The sequence below is a fragment of the Salarias fasciatus genome, chromosome 1 (assembly GCF_902148845.1).
Source record: "Salarias fasciatus chromosome 1, fSalaFa1.1, whole genome shotgun sequence".
NCBI classification, from domain to species: Eukaryota; Metazoa; Chordata; class Actinopteri; order Blenniiformes; family Blenniidae; genus Salarias; species Salarias fasciatus.
Window position 1 is genome coordinate 11,203,138 of NC_043745.1, and position 25,328 is coordinate 11,228,465.

The window sequence follows — 25,328 nt, forward strand, 5'->3', positions numbered from 1 at the left end:
CAAAAGTTTGGTGAAAACTCTGGAGGGCTTTTACCTGGCTGTCGTCTCCGATGTGGTGGAGAGGCGGTGACGGCAGGGTGCACACCTCTGGCTCCCCACAGCTGTGTTTTCTGAGAACAGACAGATCCACAAAATCAAGCTGTGGCACAGTTTGAAGGTAAAGGAGAGATGTTCACGTGCCGACAGGATCCCATTTTTAAATACTCAGTTTAGTTGAGATGAATAGACATCACAACAGCCTTCTGATGAGTTTTGTTTCTATCTGTTGGTCTGGTGTTAAAAACGAGAGTGCTAAGTTAACTGGAGGGTAAATCCTCTCTACACTCTGCTCACTATCTCGTCGTCGGCACGTCCAAGGGTCGGACATCGGCAGGAGCCAGCATGATGGTGTCCCTGATAACGAATGAAAGCTGGACTTTACCGGCCAAACCGCTCACCCTGCTGACAGACGTACATTCGCTGATTAGCTAAGTTGATTATGAATGCCAGAGGACCGCCCCGCATCTCACCGGTCTGCTGTGTTTTCAGCTTTCTGCCAGATTCTGCCCTGATAAACATTCAAGTGTTCATTAAATCTGATGTATATCCTCCTCCTTTGATGACTCTTTAAATTGAACTGCAAAAAAAACAAAAAAACAAACAATATTGTCAATGTCTGTACTAAAAACTCACCTTCTTTGTTTAACCGCTGCTACAAGGTCGGGCCCAGAAAACATGGAGAAAAGGCTGTCGCCGTTCGCGGAGGACGTCTCATCACTGGAGCTGGCCGAGTCGCCCTGATTGGCCGACCAGCTGCTGTTGACCGTCTCACTGAGGACACGAAAAAGAGGCGGCGTTACATGCGTTTCTGTGGGCTGCTTCAGGCCGTGTTCGCACGTCGCTAGAGGATTTCCCGCTGCTCATTAACAGGCATTTTGATTCGGTAGGTAAAACCAAAAGATGCTTGAGGGGGAAAAAAAAAAAAGTGCTGAATGTGAAATTAGAAATGGATCGTCATGTGAAAACGGGACGGAAATGTGAAGGATGCAAAACAAAAAAAAGAAAAAACGCTCTAACAAACTCAGCCATCACTGATCTAACAGGCTGCTGTAAAGCTGCTTGTTTACCTCGCCGTGTTTCCATGGGTCAGTCTGTGAGCAGGACAGTGTCTCACTCACACTCGCATACCAACGGTCCAGATTAGCATGATAAATATCTCACACTAATGTGGTGTGAGCCGCGCTAATAAATTCACCCAAAACCAAAACATAAGTCAACACTGTCGGGGACTCTGACAACGGCCGCTTTAAAATAACCGTCACACAGTCCGACACGTCACTGCTGCCAATGACACACACGCAGTTTTCAGCGTGTGGAAAAGTGACTGACGGAGAGGAAACGGCAAAAACAAAGATGTCTTTAAAAGAAGACAGGGACTGGATGAGTTTCAGTGGAGTGGACAGCAGTCGACTGTGCATCCTGTCATCTTTCTCTCAGAGCCAGATTCAAACTGAGGGAATCTGAGCCATAGTCGCTTTGTCTGCTGGAGCCAGATGCACCACTGAGCTTTTCCCAATCACGACCCACATGTGCTCCTACCCGATCGGCTGACTTCAGGATCCATTCACACTGGCTTGCTCTATCCTGTATATGCCCTAAATAAACGCGCTAAGAGGTAAAGCATCTTTTTTGTTTTGATGGTATTTACGGTCACATGAGTTTGTAACAGCGTGTTTCATTCTGAAAGTTCAATGGAGGCACTGTGCAGCCCGGCTCCATGACGTCGGCGCAGTTTGATACAGCCTCTGTTTAAAATAGACAGCGCATAGTTTTGAAGGGGCCAAGCTCCAAGCTGCTGCTGTGTTGTGGCTTTCTGGTCAGAACCAAAACATGAATCCGTCCTCCAGGTGCCGCTCTGCTCTGGGTCGTGTATTTTATTATTCGAAGTTAAAAAAGCAAACAGCACACAACAGCTTGTGTCTGAAGAAACAGCTGCAGGATTTAATCATACTTCTGGCAATAATACAAATAGAAATTTGTGTCACTTCACTTGAAATGAGAAGTGCCAACTCTGTTCTTGAGTGAAAATGTGGTGCATGTGTGTCTGTGGAGACCTACCCCTCGCTGTAGTACTCTGGGTGGGACCAGGTCCGGTGCTGCTCATCAGGCATTGGCCAGTTGCTGCGCGGGTTGCTGGGTCTCCGGATGTGCTGCACCTGACGTTTCTGCTGCATGGCCTGACTGACGCCGGCCACGTAACGTGCGAACTCCGGGTCGGAGCCAACTGCGCGTGGAAAATGTGGGAGGATAAACACAGCTATGAGTATTCTGACACCCTCAGCTTTTTTCTTTCGCTGCCCGGAGCGCGGGCCGCTAAGCCAGACTGTCGAGCAAAGCAGAAAAATCACAATAGGCGTAAGTCAGCGCTGAACAATGAGCCTCCGCTGGAATCAAAACAGTCTGTTGCACTGTAAAAATAGAAACCAACACGAGATGACGAACTTAGAGACGCGTGCAGTAAAAACAGCTCAGACTCGATCTCTCAGACACGCATCATTCACATCCAAGCTGAGTTTACCTCTAGTTTGCTTGGATGACGTCAAAATACAACTTTAAATGTGTGAAATGCTTCTAAAATCCCCCCAACAACCATCTTCCACAGTGTAGCTGACACATTGCATTTTTCTTAAAACTTAAAAAAAAAAAAAAAGCTGAGAGAATAAAACATGCTGTCTATGTTAATGTCGGTACAGCGATCAATATTAGAGAGCGAACGAGCCGAGAATTAAATAATAAACTGACCTCCCCGAAAATTCAAAACATCTGGACAGAAAACAAACTCCAGTGACTCATTACTGCCCCCCAATGGGCAAAAACTGGGACAGTTAAACTTTACAAACTGCACCTTTAATGAGCAACTGCAACAATTAAGATGCTGCCAAGTTTAACCTCAGGAAACGGTTCCTTCAATCTGATAATGGCACACTGCTGCTGTCCAGCATGTTTTACGTGGATTAAGGTCAGTGTGAAGCTCCAGCAGAGGTTATGATAACTTTGTTAGATTGTGCAACAGATAACTAAAACCTGTGGCTCGACGGGGCCGAGGCCGGAGATCACTCGTTGACTCTCAAGACAGACTTGATGCAAGAGAGAGAAATGACCAATGCTTCTCATTAAAATCAGATTGGAAAAATACATTTAGAGCCTCAGCATAACAGACCATTAGCAGTTTCTGTCTAAATGTAGTGACAACGGAAATGCTCGCAACAGATGATGTTTTTTTTTTTAAAATACCGCCACAAAGCACACAAACATCTGTAAGCTTCCTTCACATATCTTTCTCACAGCAGTAAATACAATTAAAATTGGCCCCCATGATCATGTTCCTACCTGGAGGTTAAAGGTTATTTCCACTGACATGTTTTATGACGACACAGTGGCATTTAAGCGTCAGTATTTCATCAAGTTAATGTCTGAGTCATTAGTCAATTAAATAAAAGTCTTCATCATTGAATGAAAAGATGAATAGTCCTGTGTGCTTTCAATGTGGATGAGCTTCTCTAAGTCAGATTTTTTTATCCTTGTTTCCAGTTTCATAGAGGATCTAAATTTAGCCTTCAAGCCTAACCTAGACAGAAAGATTTTTCAAAGGAAATGCGGTCTGCCAACTTAGAACGTACTGAGAACTTGGCAAAAGACTATATGGCAAAACACTCCAGCCTTTGTATGTAAGCTCATAAAACACTCAATGTGAACGCTTTCGTTTGATGCTGAAGTGGAGCTCACCTGCTGGGTCGAAGGGCAGCGTGTCTCCCAGGACTCCAAACACCCCCTCGCTCTGGTCCCTGTTAGGCCACGTATTGTTTCGGGGGCCTTGCGGCTTCTGGCCCAGCATCTCGGACATGACACTGTCCATGTAGGTGCTGACCAGGCCCAGACTGTACAGGTCCGAGCTCAGGTCGGGCAGTCCGGGGGACCCCCACTGCCCGATGGGACCCAGGGGTGACAGCCCGGCTGGGGGCCCCTGCGGTGGGGGTTGCTGGCCGGAGCTGCCGAGCCACTTGCTGGCCACTCTCTGCTGTGGGAGGACCTGCGGCTGCGTCTGCTGGGGGGGGAGCTGAGGAGGCGGCGCCTGCTGCTGGGTGATGGGCTGCAGGAGGTGCTGGTAGTACTGCAGGGCCTGAGGGGAGGGCTGCTGAGGCGGGGGCTGCTGCTGGGGCGGCTGTGGAGGAGGAGCAGGCTGCGGCTGAGGCGGCGGCTGCTGCTGCTGCTTCTGCACGGACGGTGGAGGCTGCGGCTGTGGCTGAGGCAGGGTCTGAGCTGGGGGCTGCAGGGCGCCGTGAGAGATCGGCTGGGAGGCAGGAGGCGGACCGCTTGGGGGCTTCAGCTCTGCGGGGTTTGCCGACGCCACGGAGTTCCTTCTCTTGACCAGGGGTGAGGCCTGCTGGGATTTGCCCATGTTGAATCCTGAGAGAAAGTCAATGACATCCTGCATCTCTTGGTCAGTGGGCAGGTTCATGCCCTGGTCCTCCGAGCCGTTGGCCAGCTGGTTTTGCTGGCCGGAGTCCGGGCCGCACGACAGCCCGCCCATCTGCAGGATGCTCTGGATCCTCCCGTCGCTGTGGCCCAGGCCCTTGGCCTTCTCCTCCGAGCTACTGGTAGACAGCATGCTGCGAGACGGAGTGTTGGGGATGGAATAGCTGCCCCCGCTGTTTGAGCTGGACGAGACTTTCCTGGTGAACTTGGAAGTGAGCTTGGATATAGTTTTGGGCAGTCCACTGGAGGTCTTGGAGGTGGTGCCTGGAGGCAAATCTGCCGGGCTGCCGTAGTCCGGAGTCTCTCGCTGCAGCTGGATCTGAATAGTGGGCAGGGCTTGTTCTCTTTTGGAGAAAGGAGACGGACGGTTATTCAATCACGTAGATTTAGAAAAAACACTGCAGCGTGCATTAACTGAGTCAAGTCTTTCTTGATGTGATCGAACTGTTAATGATCCACTTACTTTCTCTCCTTCCACCTGTTTATGTCGAACACGGCTGTGTAAAGCACGTCTACCAGGCCCAGTGTCTTCTCTGGATCCAGGCTGCGCTGGAGCAGAGACATGGTGGCCGGGTCTTCCTTCAGACACCTGAACACACAAACCAGCAGTCACAACACGACCAGACACGAACGACAAATCCAGCATAATGCCGGACACAGAAAAGGCCAGGTGCATCTCTTCAGCTGATGAATACATGAAATACAATATTCATGGGCAGGAATACACACAACACACTCCCTACTAATTCAATACAAGACACACTTAAAGAATTATATTCCTATAAATGGCGGGAGTGACGTTTTTGAAATAATTCATCTTCCTTTTTTCTTCCAAATAATACCTAATTTGTCTGGATTAGCAGCAAAGCTTCACCAACTCTGAGTAAATAATAGAAGTATTTATTGTGTTGGAGTAAAGGCACTGAATCGGGGATGGTCTCGTGTTGTTTACACTCCATTTACCGCAGTTGTTTGTAATAATGAATGAAATTCAGCACGGAGCATATAGCTGACCCAAAAACCTCTTTCCAGGATGTGGTCATACAAAAATTACAGTAATTACACACTCCTGCAGTGTGATTAACACTCCTCTTCGCTGTGCTGACAACAGAAAACCTTCTTCTTTCCTCTACACTGAAAACATGAACCAACCTGTCATTTTCTCACCCAGTGTCAATTTTCTCAGTCTGTATACATTTACATATGCAAACTTGTCTGTTTACCCTCTTACAAAAACACTCAGGTGTGCACAGAAGCCACATAAACAAGTATGAGTTATGTTCTGGAAACAAATATTTAAAGTGTAGAATTCTGGTAACTTAAAAAGCATGAAGCTTGTCTGAGTTGGACAGGCCTTCAATTCCGTTCACACAAAACTTTTCCCCGCAAAGACGATATAGCAACAAATGCATTTTTAAGTCAGCATGGACACAATTTACAATAAATTGCATTTTTTTTTTTCCAAATAGCAACTACAGAGTTTGATCTGATAAGTTCTGACTCGCGAAGCACAACTAGAGAAAGACATACAGAAAAAACATACGAATTTTTGACATAATAAAACTTTCCAAATCTCTTGAAAACAACACTTCTTGCTGCTCTCACCATGTAGAAGGAACTTGGACGACCACCTTGGATCCCTCCAGAGTGATCTGTGGAGCATAGGCTTCTTTGTTTTCAATCTGAGCTGTATCGACCACCACCTGTTAGGACACAGAAACACACATTATCACAGTTTACTAATCTTACATCTATCTTTTTAGATATCAGATATTTTATTACAGGAGCCTAGCGAATTGCTTACTGTTCATCTATATAGCGGCCTATGAGGGAGGATGAGACTCCCACACAGAACTAGAACCACGCTGTGTCTTATATCAAATAGTTTCTGTTTCAATGCTGGACTTGTGAACATTTTTCACATAAGATATCTTTGCAAATGGCGGTAAGGATCTAATTCTAGCACTTAAGAGAGTTGATGAGATGCCTTTAATTGAACATAACAGGCACATATTTATATGTAGACTTTAACTGGTGTTAACACTTCTCACTTGAGCCTAATTTACGGCTGTAGTTCTTGATCTCCATTACACTAACACTAGAATGAATGCAGTTCTAAAAATGTGTAAAAATAGCTATTATGTCTACATAAGAAGCTGCTGCAAACTGTAAAGCTCTTGTTGCCCCACACTTTGCAAACACAGTTTGTTCCAGCAAAACAAGCCGTATTTAACAAAACCTTCAGTACTTTCACCAGAGAATAAGTCAAAGGCTTGTCACTGGAGTCTGACTTTAATTGTCAAATCCAGCATTCAGAGGTAGTTCAAGGTGAGGAACCCGAAATGGCTTCAATCAGCCACTGACGAAGCACAGAGTAGCCTTTCCTGCTGGCTGCTACTCAAATACATTAGGGAGTTCTTTGAAAGTGGCCTTGGCTCTTGGAGACCTCTGTGACTGACTTGTAAAGAGCAAGGTGGGAGGAGCCTATTTCCTGCACTGCAGGAAATGACCCTATTGTTATTAAAAAAGCAGGTGTATCCTCAGAAAACCCAGGCTGGCCATGTGACAGAGCCGCACACGGGCAGAAAAAGTCTGCCGGTCATGTTGGAAAACACACTGCGGGGTCAGAGGGGGCAACAGGACGAGGAACAGGAGCCAAACACACAAGGTCATCTTTTCAGCTGGACTCTAAAAGACCTCATTTTGGGAAAAGGTGCGAGCTGTGTGTGAGCAGCGTTGCCAGGAGCAGGACAGATATGGTGACGCTCATTGTAGTCGTGTGTAAAAGAACGAAAACAGGGAGCAGGAGGAGGAGGAGGTGGAGGAGTGGTCTGTATGAAGCACTGCATGGCAGTGAGTGCATGATTAAATCCAGGTGTTTTGAAAAGTGTGGGGAAGTGCAACAGTGTGTGTGTGAGACTGTGTGTGGAACTATTCTGGGCTGAGCGGTGATAGGCTCAGATAAGGAGCTAATGCAAAGCGCTCATTCATCATCCAGGGATTGTTTTACAGTGGGCACGGGACTGGCAAGGCTGGATGGGAACAACATTCTCAGGTTCTGACACACAGAACAGGGCAGACCACACAGAGGAAATAAACACCGGAGCATAAACACAATGGTGTTACTCTGAGGAGAGTCCTGCTGCTGACCCTCCCTCCGTGACTCCGCTTTTCAATGGGAGGAGGGCTGTGGAGTTCATGTTTGCAGACCCGTCCAGGCAGGCCTATCCCCTTTGCTCTGATGCTGCAGGAATGCTGCTTCTTCCCCTTTTGTGTCTCGCTGGTGTTTGTTTACACCTCTCGCATGCCTCAAAGCGAGAGGACAGATCTGCTCATCTCCATTACAAATCTGATAAACAATGGGAAGCAACTCGCCAAGGCCCTAAACACGTGGAGAAGGAGAACGCCAAGACTTGAGCATAACAGAAGTACACTTGAGTTTGTTCAGGATTGATGATGCCAACTACTATCATATCTGCATCAACTGACAAGATCAGTTTAGAATTATACATCCAAATGCATGACACAAAGGTCACCTACTGTTTTTCCATCAGCCCATTCACACAGACCTTTGGTTTAGCAGGTGCAGTGTTAGTGTGAGTGTATTGATTTTCCATGAGGAGCACACTCTGCCCAAAAATCTGTCTTCCCAGTAATCAGTCCAGCTCATTCCCTTCAACCAAATCTCATCATAATGCACATGTAGCCGTTTAAAGATGTGGTCGCTTTAAAGGAGACAGAAAACTGTGTTGAAAACACAGCAGAATGGCACTGAACCTATAAGACCAATGGAAGGAGGAAGGAGTGCGTAGGTACCCTGCAGTTTGAACAAGGGAAACTGGTAATGGGAAACTTGTCAAATAATCAGCGTATCACCCGGGTCTGTGGCGCTCACACTCACCAGACCAGCTTGTGCAAACAGCAGCTGGACGGCCGTCTTGCAGGCTCCTCTCCAGCTGGATGGGCAGACTTGGTTGAGGACCTCTGTGACGGGGGAGTCGTCTCTCGGGGTCACTCCGTTCTGGCCCAGAGCCTCCTTGATGAGCTGCAGCATCGTGTGCTGAGAGGACAGAACACTGAGCGATCAGCAAAGCAGCGTCTACTGATGCTACAGTAAGGATAAGGATGACAGACAAAAGTAATAGCGGTGTCGTACTGTTTTCAGCTTGAGGTTATCTGCCGCTGACTCATTGAACGAGACTCCTTTCAGGAAGTGTGAGCCGATCTGAACGGGGATGGTGGGCAGCTCGGACTGGATGGGCTGAGTGGTGGTCTGCATCCTGCCCGCCTGCTGGGCCTCTGCTTCCCCGCAACAGCCCTGTAAACACACACACACACACGCACATGTGAAACAACACTGATACATGAGCCATGTGAGATCGAGGAAGTAATGTCCATCTCATCCGAAAACAGAATGATCACTTTCACTTTGTTTTTCCATACACTAAACGTCCCCTGAAACAGCTGGTCATATTTTGTGAGCCAACATGCGTATTTATTTTATCATGGTCATTAGTGTGTTTTCTGACTCTTTAGTAAGGGTAACCTCTGAACGACCGATGAAGTAGCTGCAACAAGCCTTGCGTTGTGCGTGTTTAAAGGGCAACTCCGGTTTTTTGACACCTGGGCCTTATTTATAGGTGTGTGCATGCTCATATACTCGTGCTGCGTTCACACCGAACGTGATTTTGCGTCAAAAATCGCGTCAACGCGAGAAGCTGAACGTCAATTCTGAGGTTCAACGTTGAACAACGCGGGGCCAAAAGCCGCGTTCACACCGAACGCGTCAAACGTGCCGCGTCTGGTGGGAAGCCGGCTGGCCGGCCGGTTGGCCATATTTCCTGTGTTAGCTTAGCATCATGGCTGACCCTGTCGAGCGGGTGGCTTGGCTTTATTTGCTTCATAAAACCAGAATAACCACGCCGTCGGCGGACAGTACGCCGTGCCTGGGTGCACGATATTATCCACAGACAGTCAGAGTTTGGCGAGTTTCACCATTTGCTCCAGGAGCTGCGCCAGGATGAGTGTCGTTTTCACCGGTCCCCGCTCCCTCACCTACGTCACCATAAAGACGTTCTCTGATTGGTTTGCCGCAAAATCGCGACGCATCAAAGTTCAGATTTCCCAACTTCAACGTCGGACGCAAAATCACGACGAGTTGCAAAATCACGCCGCGACGCGGCCCAGCCAAAGTGCCTCTCTGCTGGGGAGAGGAGCTCCGCGACGTTCCCATCCGAGCTAATTGTGGCTAAGTTAGCGAAAAGTGTCAGCTGACCCACCTGAAGACGGTAGACAAGCTGACTTTATGATAACACTGGCGATGGATGAAAAAATATAGCTGAAATGAGCGACTTTGCAGAGATTATGTCCCGCGCTGAAGCTCCCTTGCCGTGGCCCCCGCTAAATCGGTTGGATCTAAATAACTTCTGAAGGACTCCGAGCTGCACGATGTTTGTCTGAGTGAGTATATGAGCATGCACACGCCTATAAATAAGGTCCAGGTGTCAAAAAACCGGAGTTGCCCTTTAACACCAGCCTAAAGTCAACCTAACTACTTCAATATTGAAACTAAACCCAGCACCATTTTCTGCGAGTGGACCCACCTGTAAGGCTACCTCCACAGCTTTGGGGTTGAGATGAAAGCCCGCCTTCAGAGCATACTCACTATGACCCAGGCTCTCCAAAGCTGCTTTATAGGCCTGGACAGAGCAAAAACACAAAAATCAAAGCTTAGTACATATCGTTTTTCAGAATACTGCCACTTAAATCCACTGGACTTTTCAGTTTAGAATCCCACGATATTAGATCCACAAAGCATGTGAATTATAACAGCACTGCCTCTGGAGTGGTGCAGAGGTTACCTGTAAAGCACTGTCAATCTTCATGTTGAGCTCTTTCAGCTGGTGCTCAGGGATGGTGGTGTTGTTGGAGCAGAAGAGCTGCTGAACCTGGATGCCTGCCAGGCAGCCGTCCCGGCCCCTCTCCCTCAGCCTCGATGTGGCCTGGAGGCGCAGCAGCACACAAAAGAGCTCAGGCTCAGGCTGACGGCAAGAACATCTAAACTAATACCATAACAATGCATCAGCCAGACTGGACTGCACTCCAAAGCTAGATTCAGAATTTTAAAATAGTTGGTTTTCACAAAACACAATCACGGAATTTAGGAATTTTAAAGGTTTTATCGGGAATTTTTTTTTTTCCGGTTTCTGAAACTGTTCTCACTCTGCATGCCAGTGTTCAACCAATCAATGAACCATTCTCTTTCACATCCCTCAAAATGGGCCAGAGGGACTGATTAGCTTGGGGATTATTTCATGCCTTCAAGAAAACAGGCTCCCATACACGGGCTGCGGTTTAGACTTGTACAGCACATCATAATGAAGGTTCACAGACGAGCGCCGGCCCAGGAAGAAGGAAATAGGAAATTGAGGCTGGAAATCATGAAAGGCTGGCAATTCTCAGGAATGTGGAACAAGTTGGTTTTTCACCTCACACAGACAACACCCAAAGTTTCCCAGACCTGAAAGCGTCCTGGGGGTTGTGCCTGCATACCTCAGCTGCACCTTTCCACGAGCGGGAGGCTTCTTCCAGCTCTGTCAGGGGCCCGAGGTCAGAGCTCTGGGAGCGGGCGTTGTTGCAGCGCTCCTGGGCCTGGGCGAGGGCCTCGGCCAGGCAGGACTGAGCCACGGGCTGGACTTTCTGCAAAGCCTGCGATAGGAACTGGAAATGGACCTGCATCACCGTGAGGAAGCACCGACCCAGCACCTGGGAAAGACAAGCAGGGATGTATCAGTGTTACATCATACCTCATGACTGAGACCATCCATCACCTGCTTGTCAAAATACCTCTGGGTGGAGGTTCAGCCAAAGGAGTACGGTTCGCCTTGAGCAACGAAACTAACGTGGAAGTCTGTATGCTTCAGTGACTGATTAAACCCATCAAATGATGAAATTTAAGCACCACATCACAAAAAAATAAGAAAATGTTAATCAATGAGAAGCTATCCTCTGCTAAAGTTAGTCACTGCACTGATATGTTTGGGTATTTTTATGGAAAAATAAACTTTCATAGCATTTTGACTGCTTACTTATGCAGTAATAGCATTTTCAGTACTTTGAAAGTAGCTTCCACATTGCCACCCTTTCAAAACTGTCTGCACTCTCCAGGAAAACACAATTTTTTCTGAAACGTGCAGTACTGCACAGTCACACTGAATGTTTTTTTTCCTGCCTGTGTGAGAGTGGATCAGCAACAGTAACAGTGGTAGATTCCAGAGTACCACTCCTGCTGCTCTCTCTTGAATCAAATTTATTTACTACGCCATCAACGGGATCATTTCTCACATATACAGCTGATACTGAGTGAGCGTAACACAACAAAGTAAGACGGCTAAAATTCGCTTGAATGTTTACATCGTACTGGTCTCCTTGTCAAGGTTGTATTACAAAAACACAACATCAACTAATGCTACTGGCAACAAACTACAGCGTTTTCAGAGTTTGTGGCGCTGCGATCATCAAACCTTTGTTGACTGAATGGAAATGTTTTCATTAACAAAAATGGAAATCAATGTTGTTAGTCGAATATTCTCATGTAAACTGGGTCTCAAACCTGGTCAAGCAAAAAGAGCCATGAAGCATCCTTTATGTAAAAGAGCATGGGACAGCAGTCATGTTAGAGATGCAAAGATACAAACTGTCGTCATGACTAACAACCAGCGTTTTCCTAAAGTTATTGCAACAGGAATGACAGAATGTTCCATAAAACTTTAACAAAGCATTAAGAGACACTGAAATCACTTTCCAAACTTTCATACTAAAGCTTGCTGTAATTGTAACTTTTGTAAACCTGAAAAAAAATCCCAATTTCTTTTGTTACTGCACCAAATGGTTTTAATTCCAACTTATTTCATCGTGTTTGACCTGCATTCGTGCTTTGACTTTGGATTTCCTCACTTAAATATCTTCTAAAAATGTAGACATTTGTATTTCTTGTAAAACCAACCTAACGTACAGCAATGCAGTGTTTGCAAAACAAAGACTGCTTTTACATTAAAAGAGACGCTTTACGCTTTTGAATAAACATAGCCACAAGAAGATTTTTACTCAATCTTTTCTTTGCAGGATTGCAAAAATAGAAGTGACTTTAAGAGGATATGAGTCTTCTTCAGTTAGTATTTAGAGAAGCACACTTGGGACATAAGTTTGCAGGTTTGATTCCCACAGCAGACAGGTCACACTGTGGGTCCCTGAGCAAGACTCTTGACCCCCGTCAGCTCCCTGGAGAGCCTTAAATAATGCTGTTCGTTATATTCTGAAAACAGAAAAATGTCTTTCCCGAAGGGAATTAATAAAGTATGATTACTTAGTTAAAGTTGTGTATACATGCAGGCCTGCATTCAATTCAGTTTATAAACATGGACAAAATAATCACTACAACGTGCTGCCACAGCTCTAACATGGAGATTTATCTATCACATCTGTCCTAAACACACGACTGCCAGCAGATCGTTCAGAGTCTCTTCCTTCTTTCATTATGACTCATTCAGAAGAATACCTTACTCTATTGTCATGTTAAGTGCAACAGACGTTTATCCAATGAAATTAGCCTGCGCTGTCCTCTTCAGCTGACGTTTGTCCACCATTCCTCAAATAACTCTTCATCACGGAACGGACCACAAAAGGAAAACCAGCATCGTGTCACTTACAAAACATCTTTGAAAATAAAACATCTCGTTTGGGCAGATTTCAGATAACATAACCGAGCAATGCCACCGTGTGTCTGCATTTGTGGTAAACCGTGAGCCGTAAACATAAAACATGAAGCGTGTGAGTTATAATCTGGGTTGAGAAAACACAAAAGGAAAACGTATGTGTGTGTCAACTAAAAGTTGATTCTGTTTATGTGCAAGAATTGGAAAATTGGAGCAATGAGAACAACCATAAAACAATGCTATCAATCTGTCAACAACTGCTCATTAGAGCATGCTTTCTCTTATTGTAATTTCTTTTTAAACACAAATCTCAGGAAATTAGCTAAATTTAAAAATCCTGAACTGTTTCAACAGAATTGCTGTGGCTGACTTGACCTGCTTGAGCATATGTCGGGCAAACAGTTGAGGGTTTGAAGGCTGTTTGTAATCCAGATAGCAAAGGAGGAGAAACAGGACACCACAGGGTCCGAGTTGGTCACAGGGGTTTCTTTTTCAGGTACCTGCTGAAAATATCTGGAGGGACAGGCTGAGTTATGAAGACAGAAATATGCTGCGGGCTTTCCGATGGCAGACAGGAACAACAGGATGCAGACACTTTCATTCTCCGACGCCATGCTTCATGGAAACCAAAACTAAACTGTTTAAATGACTGAAGCCATAAAGCATCCACCAGGTTCACCGTGTTCATAACAACTACAAAACAGGACGGGATGGTGAATCCATAGACCTGTATGGAATGCCTGAGCAAGGACAGTTCATTCATCGTTTACTTTAACAACAGGCAGATTCAAGTGGTCGATAAGCAACAGCTTAGTTCTACTGGATATTAAAAAAAACATGCTGGGGCATCACGGCACAATACTGTTGATAGCATGCTTCCTACAAATGAAACCATTAAAAGCGGGACCATATCCTGCAAAATTAAGAGCTTTTCTCATCAAAGACAGAAACTCAGATCTAATAATGCAGGTCAAAGTTTATCATCCTGCACAGACCACATGTGGATCACAAAAAAAAAAAAAAAGATTCAAAAAAGAAGATTCCATTCAGTAACTTCGAGGAATCTGAATCAAACCAGTGGTTTAATGGATCGAGTGACCGACCAGGTGCCAGCAGCTCCTCTAAAAAGCTGCAGCAGCAGCAGCTTTAAAATGCAGCTCTTGCCTCTGGTACTATGTATAAAGACCTATGTAACACTACCTAACTCTGCCCACACTTTCACAGAGTGTGACAAACAGGATCTGATCCAGGGTGCAGAGGATGAGAAATTCCTGCCCCGGCTGTTGATGCCGAGCAACTAATCAGACTTCCATCATTCAGTAGAGCTTTACAAGACAATAAGCCTGACATCGTTTGAAGCTGCATGTTGTATTGAAATTAGAAAAAAAACACCATGAACGCAATCGAAAACGACTCACAGTTCAACAAAAAGCTACATCCAGGGAAAGAAAACACTATGGACACGGCTGCAGCAGCAGATAATGGATAACACATGTGATTGGCTGAGCAGTATCCCTCACAGTCATGGAAAATATGAGGAATAAAACGTGCGTCCGAGCCAAGCCTAATGCTGGCTGCTCTCAGAACCAAACAAGGAAACTTGTGAATCAGTCGGCAACATTTGTATTTCTATTTTCTGGGAACACCTGCAATATCACTGTACCAAATGTGGAAGAGCAGAGCTGCTGAGCTCCAGACCTCTTCTGGGGAATGGGAGTAAGAGGCTGTTACAATAACCAGATGGCTGCACAGTGGGGTTGCACCGCTTTCTGATCTCTGGAAAGAAGAAAAAAAAACTACACTCAACTAAGAAGCAGCCTAAGTTGTTTGGTTAATGCCAATGGTCAAACTTTGTTTTGTGCTACTTGCAGAGATTTCATATATATATTCCAGGGCTTTCACAAGGTCATTTTAATGAAGTGGTGAGTTCTCATTTGTCCTAAACGCAGTGTTTCTGAAAACTTGTTACCGTGATTATGGTCATTGTGGCTCAACAAGAGCAACAAGTGCAAGAAAAAAGAAAAGAAAAAAAAAAAAGGCAAGAGTGACTAAAATGGAGCCATTACGCTCTGGGTTGATTTCCAATGAACGCTGATGATTTGCCTCTGTTGATCATTGCCAAAAAACACTTTTCAAAAACATTTCAAAGGTATTTGTATTGTAAATACTGAAGTTTTGCTTGCCTTGTGTTTGTTTGTACTCTTAATCACAGAAGGTTACATTACTTTCTCCAGGTGTTGTTGATCATAACACTGTGCGACAAGACCTTGGAATGGAAACATTTTTTATATTTCTTATAAAACCATTAATATGCATGATTGTAGCATTGCTTTTTATTCCAAAAAATGCTGCAGTGTATTCTCTAAGCTTTCAATAGGGCCGGTCTCACATGCTTTCCTGTCATTCACTCGAAGTGCTCCAGTCATACCATCCAAATGTCAAAAAACACCAACAGGAATCATGACTACAAAGAATGAATGACACTGGTCGTCGTCAAATGCTCAAGAAAACCTGTAGGAAATGTTTGTTAGCAGCTGAAGGTGTTTGCCCCCTGCTCCTTCTTCACTTCTTCAGCAGCTCTGTCTGGTTGTGGGGACCCTCAGTCTGCCTCCACTCTTCTCTCTGTGGTTAAAGCTTACAAGCTGGGCGAACGGCCTCTAAACAAACCGTGACATTTTCATGCATATTTGGCAGTGGAGTCGCTCTGAGCAGCCAGAAAGCAGCGCTATGTTTTGGAAAAAAAAAAAAAGGGGGGGTGGGGGGTGAGGGGGTTGTTTTGCAGACGGCAATGACCTGAACCTTTTGGGCTGGAAAAAAAAAAAAAAAAAAAAAGAGGGGGGTAACAGAAAATAGAGAAAGGGATTTAAGCAAGGGGGAAATGATCAAACTCCCCAAAGAAAAGCTTTTTTGCTTTTGTCGACTTGATGATGCATCCAGCTGCCAAACTGCATTCCTCTATTCATGCAGACGAAGGAAAATCCCCTTTACAGTCTCCGACACATCACGTCGTAAGAGACAGACGGAATTAACTGCAATTATCACGAGCTGGGTCGAAACAAGTTTCATCTGCATGTCACAGTTTCCCCACTACAGAAATAAAACCCGAGCAGTGGTACTACAGATAGATGTTCGAAAACAAAGCAAACCTCAACCCCGGATGAGTCATCCTCATACTATCCAGCCATGTGCTCCACTTCAGTCTGAGTACTCTCAAATTTCCTAAACACGTCCTGCGAAGTGTATTAAAAATATTTTACTTGAAAGACTCATTGACTAGACTACTCAATGCCCTTCCCTGGTACCTTTTCTTATTTTCCTAAATTCTACCAGCATAATATCATGTACATGGTGTGTTTTCCACAGAGGTCAACTAAATTGACTCCCTGGAATGAAGCCGATGTAAAGTATTGGTCCATTTTCTTCTATGCTTTAACAAATGTACCCTTTATGCCAAGGACCAGACGTGTGAGCGCCAAGCCATGCGGTTTAAACTTTCACAGACTTGGGCTTTCTCTAATAGTCATCTGTGCATACCCAAGACCGCAGAGAGTCAGATTTACCGACTGTGGTGCAAAAGTGTTTCCTGTTTTGGGCTCAGCCACATCCACTGAGGTTCAGCAGTCCCTGCAGTGTCGGTGTTGCTGCCGGGCACCCGTAACTTCTGCCTCACATCGCTGCGTCTTGGCTGTAATTGACGCACGTGGGTCACACTGCTGCAGCTTTGTCACAGGTGCCAGAACTGAACAGGCCCAAACCTCAAGCACCTTAGCGACTCGTAAATAGTGGCCGATAGTTGTTTATATGTTACACAGTAAGAGAAAAATGTTGGCTGGAATTGCTTTGTATTGATCCAAGGTTTGGATTTTTGGACTTGTCTTCCCTAAAAAGTCAGAAACCGATCACAGTGGGCCCCTGTGAGGCCAGCTTTTGAAGTACAGATTACTTTTAAAGTTTAACGTTACTGCTGTGTGAAATTATTTTATTGTTTCCAAACACTTTCCCGAGTAGTTACCTAGAGATGCAGCAAGGAGCTGCTTTAATTGGTGTATGATTGTATGCTGTTGACAATTAAGAGTCATTGCCATTTTAGTATTTGAAGCCTTTGGCCAGACAATCCAAATTTATGATTTAATATCCTGATACAATCCAAATAATATGATGCCGTTTTATACCTGTGACTACATAAATAAACTCTATGCAACTCAAAAGATTATAAACAGCCATCACACACATCGTCAGATCATAAATGATAAAATACAAAACATTGTGACTCTTGTGGCTGCTGTATTGATAAACTATTAAAAAACTATTTAATGCTGACTCTTGTGAAAAACCATCGAAAGGAATTAATATCACATTAATGAAACTTTCCAGATCTGTGAATGAGTGATTGTTACTTCTAAGGTGGACAAATACTTCTCAAGTTCCTCTTTCAACCTGATGTTGTAACCCAAAATGAACCCATGTTTGAGGTCGTATAGTGTCAACACGAGCTGCCCAACCTACCTCCATGAACCTGACGACCTGTGTTCGAAACGGGTCTCAAAGCCTGGATTTAGCTCCAGTAGGTGAGCTGCAGCCTCTGTAGGTCGCTTCCGAGCTCTTTTAAGGACTAACTTCTGTTTGCACAAAATGTTCAGGTTCTTACAGCTTTTCCACCTGTTATGTCTGAGCAGAGTTTTAATAGACACTTTTATTGAAGGTGTGATGAGGACACACACAAAAGACACCTGGATTTCCTCCTGGTGCTTATAAGCCTCTTTTCAAGCTTTTGATGGAAATAATTTCAGGGAAATAGATTAGGCGAGGGAAAAGAACAAAAATAAAGTCAGATACAAGATAGAAATCTTATTCATTAAATCTGGTTTTTCTGCACTCATCAGCCTACAAATACGATTTCAACCTCACACGGAGAATATCTCGGCCACAGCATTTCACAAATTGTACATCAGCAGTTCAGTAGTGCTGAAACATGGTGTGGTATTTGGAGTGACAAAGGATGACTTTTTCTTCTCACATCCTCAGTGTTTTTCACACCTCGCATTCAGATATTGACACTGGCTTCACACTGGGCGTGAGAATCCTGTTCGAGCCAGGAATCACTGATTCATGGAGACAGTCCTCTGACAGAAAGCAGCTAAGCATCTTAGCACATCCTCTACAAGACTGGGCACAGCCATACCACTCAGAAAAGAAAAAAAAAACTGTTCCACTGTATTATAAGGTTGGGATCTTAAATATTTATGGTCTGAGACAGATGTCTTTTCAATGAAGTCTACAAACTATTTCAACACGTGGGTGCAGTCAGAGTGTGTGTAATCGCCTACCTCAACATCCTGCAGACTGAAGTCGTTCTGGTCTTTGAAGTTGGCAGCCCCGGCACTCAGCTCCATCAGCATCTTGGCGATCTCAGGCTTTATTGCTGCAGTCAGCCTGCTGGCCGCCTCCATGACGTGTTCCTGCACGTCCTTCAGTTGCATAGCTGCTTTGGAATAGTGAGAGTTCCTGAACACGCTGCTGAACAGGTCTGTGAGGAAGGCGCTGGCCCGGCAGAACACGTTAAGGGCGTCCAGATACTTGGAGATGCCTTGTTGGATGTCGGCGACGGCGGTGGTGGTGCCGGAGTGGGGTGGGTGACAGCCGCCCGGCATGCCCACCCCGCTACCGATGGGCGACGAAGTCGAGCAAGAGGAGGCCAGAGAGGCGCTCAGGGTCCGGCTCAGCTCAGGCATCTGGTACTGCTGGTGCTGCTGCACTTTCTGCTTGGACCCGCCGAGCAAAAAGCGACGCTTGTAGTCCATTTTACTTTCCTGCGCACTACAACAATACATAGGTGGTGCAACAGCACCGGAAGCTCCTGTTTGTACTCTGATTTTTCCCCGCAAAGTGCTCTTGACCTTTTGTTAACAATAATTAAAAAAAAAAAAAGAAAAAAGAACAGCCCTGAAAGTGTTCAGGTTTGAGAAGAAAGACAGCTCGAGGATTCCACCTGCCAGAGGGGCATCTCAGTGTGCCTTGTAGAGGGGCAGCACAGAGTGGGTGAGGCCAAAGGGTGATCAAAACTCTGCAGGCTGAATAAAATGCTTACATGCAGCCCCGCTGCAGATACGTCATGCCCAGTGTAAACAAAGACACACCCCCAGTTTCTCTGTTTGCAGCATCAACCAAAAAGATCATAATAAAAAGAGGAAAAGTACTACAGCCACCGTTTAAAGTGCATTAACTTTCCTTCACAGCAGGGAAAAGAATCCTTCTTCATATAGCGTAGAAAGCATATACATGTATGTACATACAGAAACCTACACCAGCCCGCCCTAGTAAAAGTAGAAAAGAAATGTTTTAAAATCTGAAAGCCAAAGTGAATCCTTGGAAAATGACACCAGTTAACAGCACAAAAAGGAAATGTCAAGAGAGAGAGAGAAAAAAAACAAAAAACAATAACAAGCTAGTCAAAGCTGGAATCAGAGGGTCTGGCTTCGTTTTCTTCTTCTGCAGCGGCTGGCTGAGTAGTGGGAGGGCGAGGGGCAGACAGATCCAGTCCGTCTCAGATCCTCTTCACAAAGCAGGGCTCGGCAGGCAGTGAGCGAGCGGCCAGCTGATTGCTCCGTCTGCCTTTCTGAAGTCTCCACAAGCTTCCTGGTTTCTCCCTGGTCTGCTGGCTGAGGTAGATATTACTCACCGCGGAAACAAGTGTGCTTCCAGATCTCGCTGTCCTCTGCGGATGCAGATTAGAGCGACCAAAGCACAAATGTATCTGTAAGGCCTCTAGGTCATTTCCTAAGGGAGGAAAAGGGCAGAGACACAGAAGAAAGGGTTAGCACCAAGTCAGACAGGAAGGATGAGCTTCATCTCAAAGTTTCACTGATACACACCAATATTAATCAGATCGTCAATGTGGTCAATACTTGACTTTTTAAGAGTGGGTCTTGAAAATTCTTCCTATTCTTCCATTAATACCGGACTGACCGGTGACACTGGAACCAGGAGTGAGACAAAACTGATCAAACCTGAGCAGAGATACGCATTTATATCAATATGATAAATGTTGGTAAATGGATTTTCTTCATAGTTTATTTTAAGTGAGATTTGTCTTAAAATTCAGATAACTTTCTTGATTTTTGTTAGGACAAAAGATTTATGTTATTCTTTTACAAAGAAAAGTATATATAGTTTGTGCCTTACAGCCAGCATGTACATATGTGAGGAATAAAATGAAGGTGCTGAATGAAATAGGCTTTACTGTCAAAGTAAAAATCTTTGTTAGTATGACTGTGCATGACTAGTTGGCACCGTAATCAGTAGTTCGTCTTTGCTTTCTTTACACGTTTATGCAACTATCTAATAACTAGAGTGCCATCAGATTTCAGTCTCCCTCCACAAAGTTGCTCAAGTAACCACAATTTTCAAACAAGGTGGGGAAATTCAAAGAGATGACCTTTTGCAAAGCCATTGTCAGTGTGATTGTCTAGGAAAAGGAGGAGTAGATGAGCTGTATGAGAAGAAAAAAAGAAAGAAAATCACTCTACTGGAGCAGCAGGCACCACATTCAGCTGAAACATTTGTGCATTAACCTGCACAGTACGACAGCTGCTGCTAGCACTGCTTTACCATGTTGACACTGTTTATCAACAAACACCGTGATCTCGCTCAGTGTGAAACGGCAACGCTCCTCATCATGACAACGACCTTCAATTAGATGAGGGTAAAGGCTCCAGGAAGTTAAGGGGATACGTTGCTGGGACGCAAAATGATCATCTCCGGACGACTGCACAATGCTTTGTACACAGCAGAATTTAGAATCTGGTGTATTTGTTGAAGACTGTGAATCATAACTTCAAAGAAATGCTGACAGACAATGTTTAAAAGAATTCCTCTCTTTTTTTTAGACTAGTCTTGAACAAAAAGTTACAATGAAAGACTGCTTTGACCGTCCATTTTAAAGTTGCCTTGAACACAGAGGATGTTACATCCAGTTTGAAACAATATCTACTTTTTTGAAACAAAGAAAGCCGATTCATGTTGGTGATTTTCTGTGCCTGGCCGGCCTTGAGTTTTTTTCTGGTTGACTCTCTGAGTGTTTGTACATCTCTGACCACAAGTCGTCATCTGTAGTGGCTGAAACAAGCAGCGAGCCAGTTTTGGGCATGTAAAAAGTAAAAGGGACAAACATCTGCCTTCAAATGTGGGAAGTGAATGTAAATACCTTTCCTAAAAGTAAACACACTAGAAAAGTCTACTTAAGACTACACTGAAAAAGTATTTGTACTTTGTGCTCAAAGTCGAGCGCCACTCCATTAGAATTCGTAAGCTTCGGTTGATCCACTGACAGCATCAAACCACGACTATAAACTGTTCCTAGGAAAGCGTTAAATGTTATGACATATTAAAGTGTTGTATTCCTGTTCTTATTCAAATAGGATGATTTTAACTATAACTCTACCGACTCTGTGGTGACAGTTTCTTCCAGTTTGGTAAAGAGCGGTGGTTTTGAGTTGTGCATTTCTAGACGATTACTAACACCATACCTCACCGAGAGCGTCTCTGCAAAGAATATCTGGCTGTGTCTGGTTTAGCAGAGCCGCACAGCTGCACAGAGAAATTCCAGCTACAAGCCATTGTTGGAGGACACTGTGGGGTCTGTTGAGCCACACATAGTAGGAGTCACAATACTGTCTTTCTGTGGGACATGTCCTTCTCAATTAATTAGGAGTACAGCATTTCATCAAAATCATCAATTGTAATTGGTGATTCAAAGAGAAACATTAACAGTTTGCAGCTGTCTAAAACTACAAAACCAAATGAGCAATCATTAAAATGAAATATGCAAACTCAGTATCAATCAAGCTGTTCGTGTGACTCCTATATAACCATCAAGTAACGCTTTTTTCATTTCTGTCTGAGTGAAACAAAGACTTGGCACGTCTCAAGATAAAACAATGACGAAAGAGAACTTTGGGGTCAGTTGTGGAGTTGGAGGTATACCGTTATCTTTCAGGCAGTTTTTCAAAGCAACTGCTTTTGGTGTATCCATTTCTTCGCTGTACATGTTGGTTCAGAATCACTCTGGACGATACTACAGTCAAACGGAGTGGCAAACATTTGGCTGACACACCAGCCTCTCCAACACACAGCGAGGCTCTCATTCTGTAAAACGGGCCATTATCTTACAACCCCACGACGAAAGCTTCTATGTTTTGGACGAGTCGAGAAGAGCAAGTTAATACCATCCCCCGACTGATAACGCCGCCCAGCACGTTGTCACTGTCGGCTGAGCAGCTGTGGCAGTGCTGTGTGTGTGTAGGAGCTTCCATTACGCATCTCCGCCAACACTCTCCTGACCTTCAAACCTCACTTCCTTTCACTAACAGTGGGGTACGCCTAGGAAGACAGAGGGGAAAAGAGACGGCGGGCCACTCAGCTGAGAGACAGAGCCGAGGGAAACTGCTGACCTCTCTGTGGAACGACTGGGGAGACGTGCTTTTTCAACTTTTAACCCTTACATAGCAGTTTAGATAATATCTTCGTATTTTATAAAGTCACTTGGCAGAGTCCCTGCTTGCAGACGTAAAGACACTGCAGCCATAGAAGTTTCATGTTAACATGTTGTTCTTTTAGTGTTTATCTACATAATAAAAAGAATCTGTGTTGGGCTTTGCAAGTTCTTTACAAAAAAAAAAACAGTGCTGTTGTGATGTGGACTATAATTTCTACTAGATATTGGCTGTCTGTTATTTATACTTGTCTTGACAGTCCTGTTATTTTGATGCACTGACCAAGTAACAACAGTAAATTGAAAGTGCAGTCAGCTGCCATTTCTTTTAACAGTGTACAGAGATGTGTTTGCTGGAAGGATCCGCTGATGCAAATCTCTACTTGACAGTCCGCAGCACTTGAGAACAACTAATAGGTGCTGTTAACACGAGGACGATCAGCTGGAAATGGCATTGTTTTTCCACTGTTGCTTCACATTCAGACAGTACTGTTTAGATAAGAGCAAGAGTAGCGGGCGGTGCGATTTTGGAAGCAATGTGACTCCACTGATCCAGATGATGGTGCAGTAAATGTACGTTTTGTTGATGAAGGGCAGAAAAACGATCAACTGCAGTGTCGTGTGCCAGTACCACCTGTTCCAGAAAGGCTGCATTTTCCTGTTTACAGAGACAGAGACAAGCTCTGCACTCAGTTTCAGACAGTTCAGTTTTCTCTAGCCACAATATGAGTGAAGTCTCCCGTTTTCCCTTCAAATGTTGTTGTGTAAACAGGGTCGAACTAGTGCAGCAGTGCAGACGTCTAAACCCCAGGGATTAATAAAGACAGAGTGAGAACCTACCAGGTGCCCCACTCTCTTGCTAGTTGACAGAGTTAATAGGATATTAGTTTCCATTCGGCTAAGAGGAAACCCGAGAGTAGCTCGAACGGACCTCAGCACTCCAGTTTTCACACACTCGCACGGTTGAGGAAAAAACGATGGGTGGAGAAGAACAGAAAGACGGAGGATCATGACAAGTTGTTTAGAGGCAGCGGGTTAATGAAGCTGCTTCGAGGAACAAAACTGGCAATAGTGTCAAATATGGGATTCACAGCTGGAAATTATTAGAACCTAATTGGAGACAGCTTTGAGAAGAAAGGCGATTTGGAAAATCTGAAGTCAGTCATTTCATTCAAAAGAAGGCTTTTTTTTTATTCTTTAGTAAATTTTATTCACTGAAACATTTCCAAATGACAAAAACTTCAGTCCTTACCAGCAGGTTTTCAAAGTGCTGACTTTGTTTTTGTGGTAATTTCCACTTTATTTTGGTGCCTCTGACTTTTGGCTTATTAGTTCAAGTTCAATTAATAAATCAAAATACGTCATCACCATGTGTTGCACTGGTGGCTGATTTGAATTTGGGGTCAGACCTTTGCATCATCAGAACTGTGTTCACTGAGGTTGACAGAAAGAATAAAATAACCCAAATAGTTGCTTTGTCAGGCCAAAATATGTAAAGAGCACACATTCTGTAAGTTTTTATTATGTTTATTAAGCCTCAAAACTTTTCTAACTTTGACAATAACACTGTTGTGGGATTATTTTGGTGGTATGTTTACAGCAGATATAAAATGTTGTCAGGAGTCAGACACAAACAAGATTTACCAATGACTTTTATAGAAAGGTCCTCGGTTTAGACCACTAATCTCTACACTGATTCACCCATCTGTGCCGGGACAGGAGAACTAAAGCACCATGTTGACGGTCAAAAGTTATACCTCTAGGGAGCTGGCTAATACATGAGAATTGTCTTCAACGTGTCGTGTATCTAACAGTTCTTACTATAGGTGTTACTGTAGTACAGTTACTGTACTGAAGGAAAGAACAGCAACTGTTTCCTCAGGTTGGTCCTCTCAACGTCTTCAAGTGACAACAGAAAGTCTTTGTTGTGCTGACTCACAAAAAATGCCTTCCGAGTACAGCATTTTCAAAATGCACCCATCAAGGAAAATGCAACCTCTCTGGAACACACAGTACTGTACACGATGGTGGTAGATGGACTACAACAATGGAGGATGAAATAGTGCTTGAGTTGCTCACTTTGTACATTTTAGTGGAGAAGCTGGGTGAATTATATAATTAAAATGACAAATTATACAGATACTACGTGGGTTAGTAGTACTAATGCCAATAGTAGTCACCACCACTTGTGCTCAGAAATACCTCACCGTACTTCATCATATCAAACAATGAGTTTGCAGAAAGTGTTGTGCAGTCAAACAGAGTAAAAACGCATTGAACTGAAATTCAAGGAGCACACTGCTGCCAAGTCTAAATCTCAACTCCCAAATTCTGGATTTACACTTGGATTAGAATTTAGACTCCCACATGAGTTATCATTGAAATAAAGCCAGAAAGTGGATGGATGCGACAGGAAAAATCAAATGCATCTATCAAGGGACAAAAACACCAGTAAAAGTTGTTTTTCATAATGAACACAGACATAATTTGTGACCAACGACTTTATGAAGCCCAATTCTAGTTCTTACATTGTTTGTTTTGAAATCAAAATCTGAATAAATATAAAAATAATTTGCAGAGTGAAGATTTATGTAAATAAAGGATATTTA

The 25,328-nt window shown here is 44.3% G+C and overlaps 1 protein-coding gene across 3 annotated transcripts in view; it reads right to left on the minus strand.

Annotated features, from left to right (window-relative positions):
• Positions 1 to 25,328, minus strand: part of garre1 (granule associated Rac and RHOG effector 1) — a 35,644-nt gene that overhangs the window by 1,986 nt on the left and 8,330 nt on the right. For all 3 annotated transcript variants that reach the window (XM_030101663.1, XM_030101822.1, XM_030101742.1), the window contains exons 2-13: positions 18,557 to 20,006; positions 11,068 to 11,280; positions 10,377 to 10,517; positions 10,119 to 10,214; positions 8,672 to 8,833; positions 8,417 to 8,575; positions 6,121 to 6,218; positions 4,979 to 5,104; positions 3,766 to 4,859; positions 2,098 to 2,263; positions 673 to 810; positions 35 to 110 (exon numbers count right to left, since the gene is read on the minus strand). In XM_030101663.1, the coding sequence (XP_029957523.1) occupies positions 35 to 110; positions 673 to 810; positions 2,098 to 2,263; positions 3,766 to 4,859; positions 4,979 to 5,104; positions 6,121 to 6,218; positions 8,417 to 8,575; positions 8,672 to 8,833; positions 10,119 to 10,214; positions 10,377 to 10,517; positions 11,068 to 11,280; positions 18,557 to 19,060 (2,973 nt within the window). In that variant the 5' untranslated portion in view covers positions 19,061 to 20,006. The remainder of the gene's footprint in view (positions 1 to 34; positions 111 to 672; positions 811 to 2,097; positions 2,264 to 3,765; positions 4,860 to 4,978; positions 5,105 to 6,120; positions 6,219 to 8,416; positions 8,576 to 8,671; positions 8,834 to 10,118; positions 10,215 to 10,376; positions 10,518 to 11,067; positions 11,281 to 18,556; positions 20,007 to 25,328) is intronic.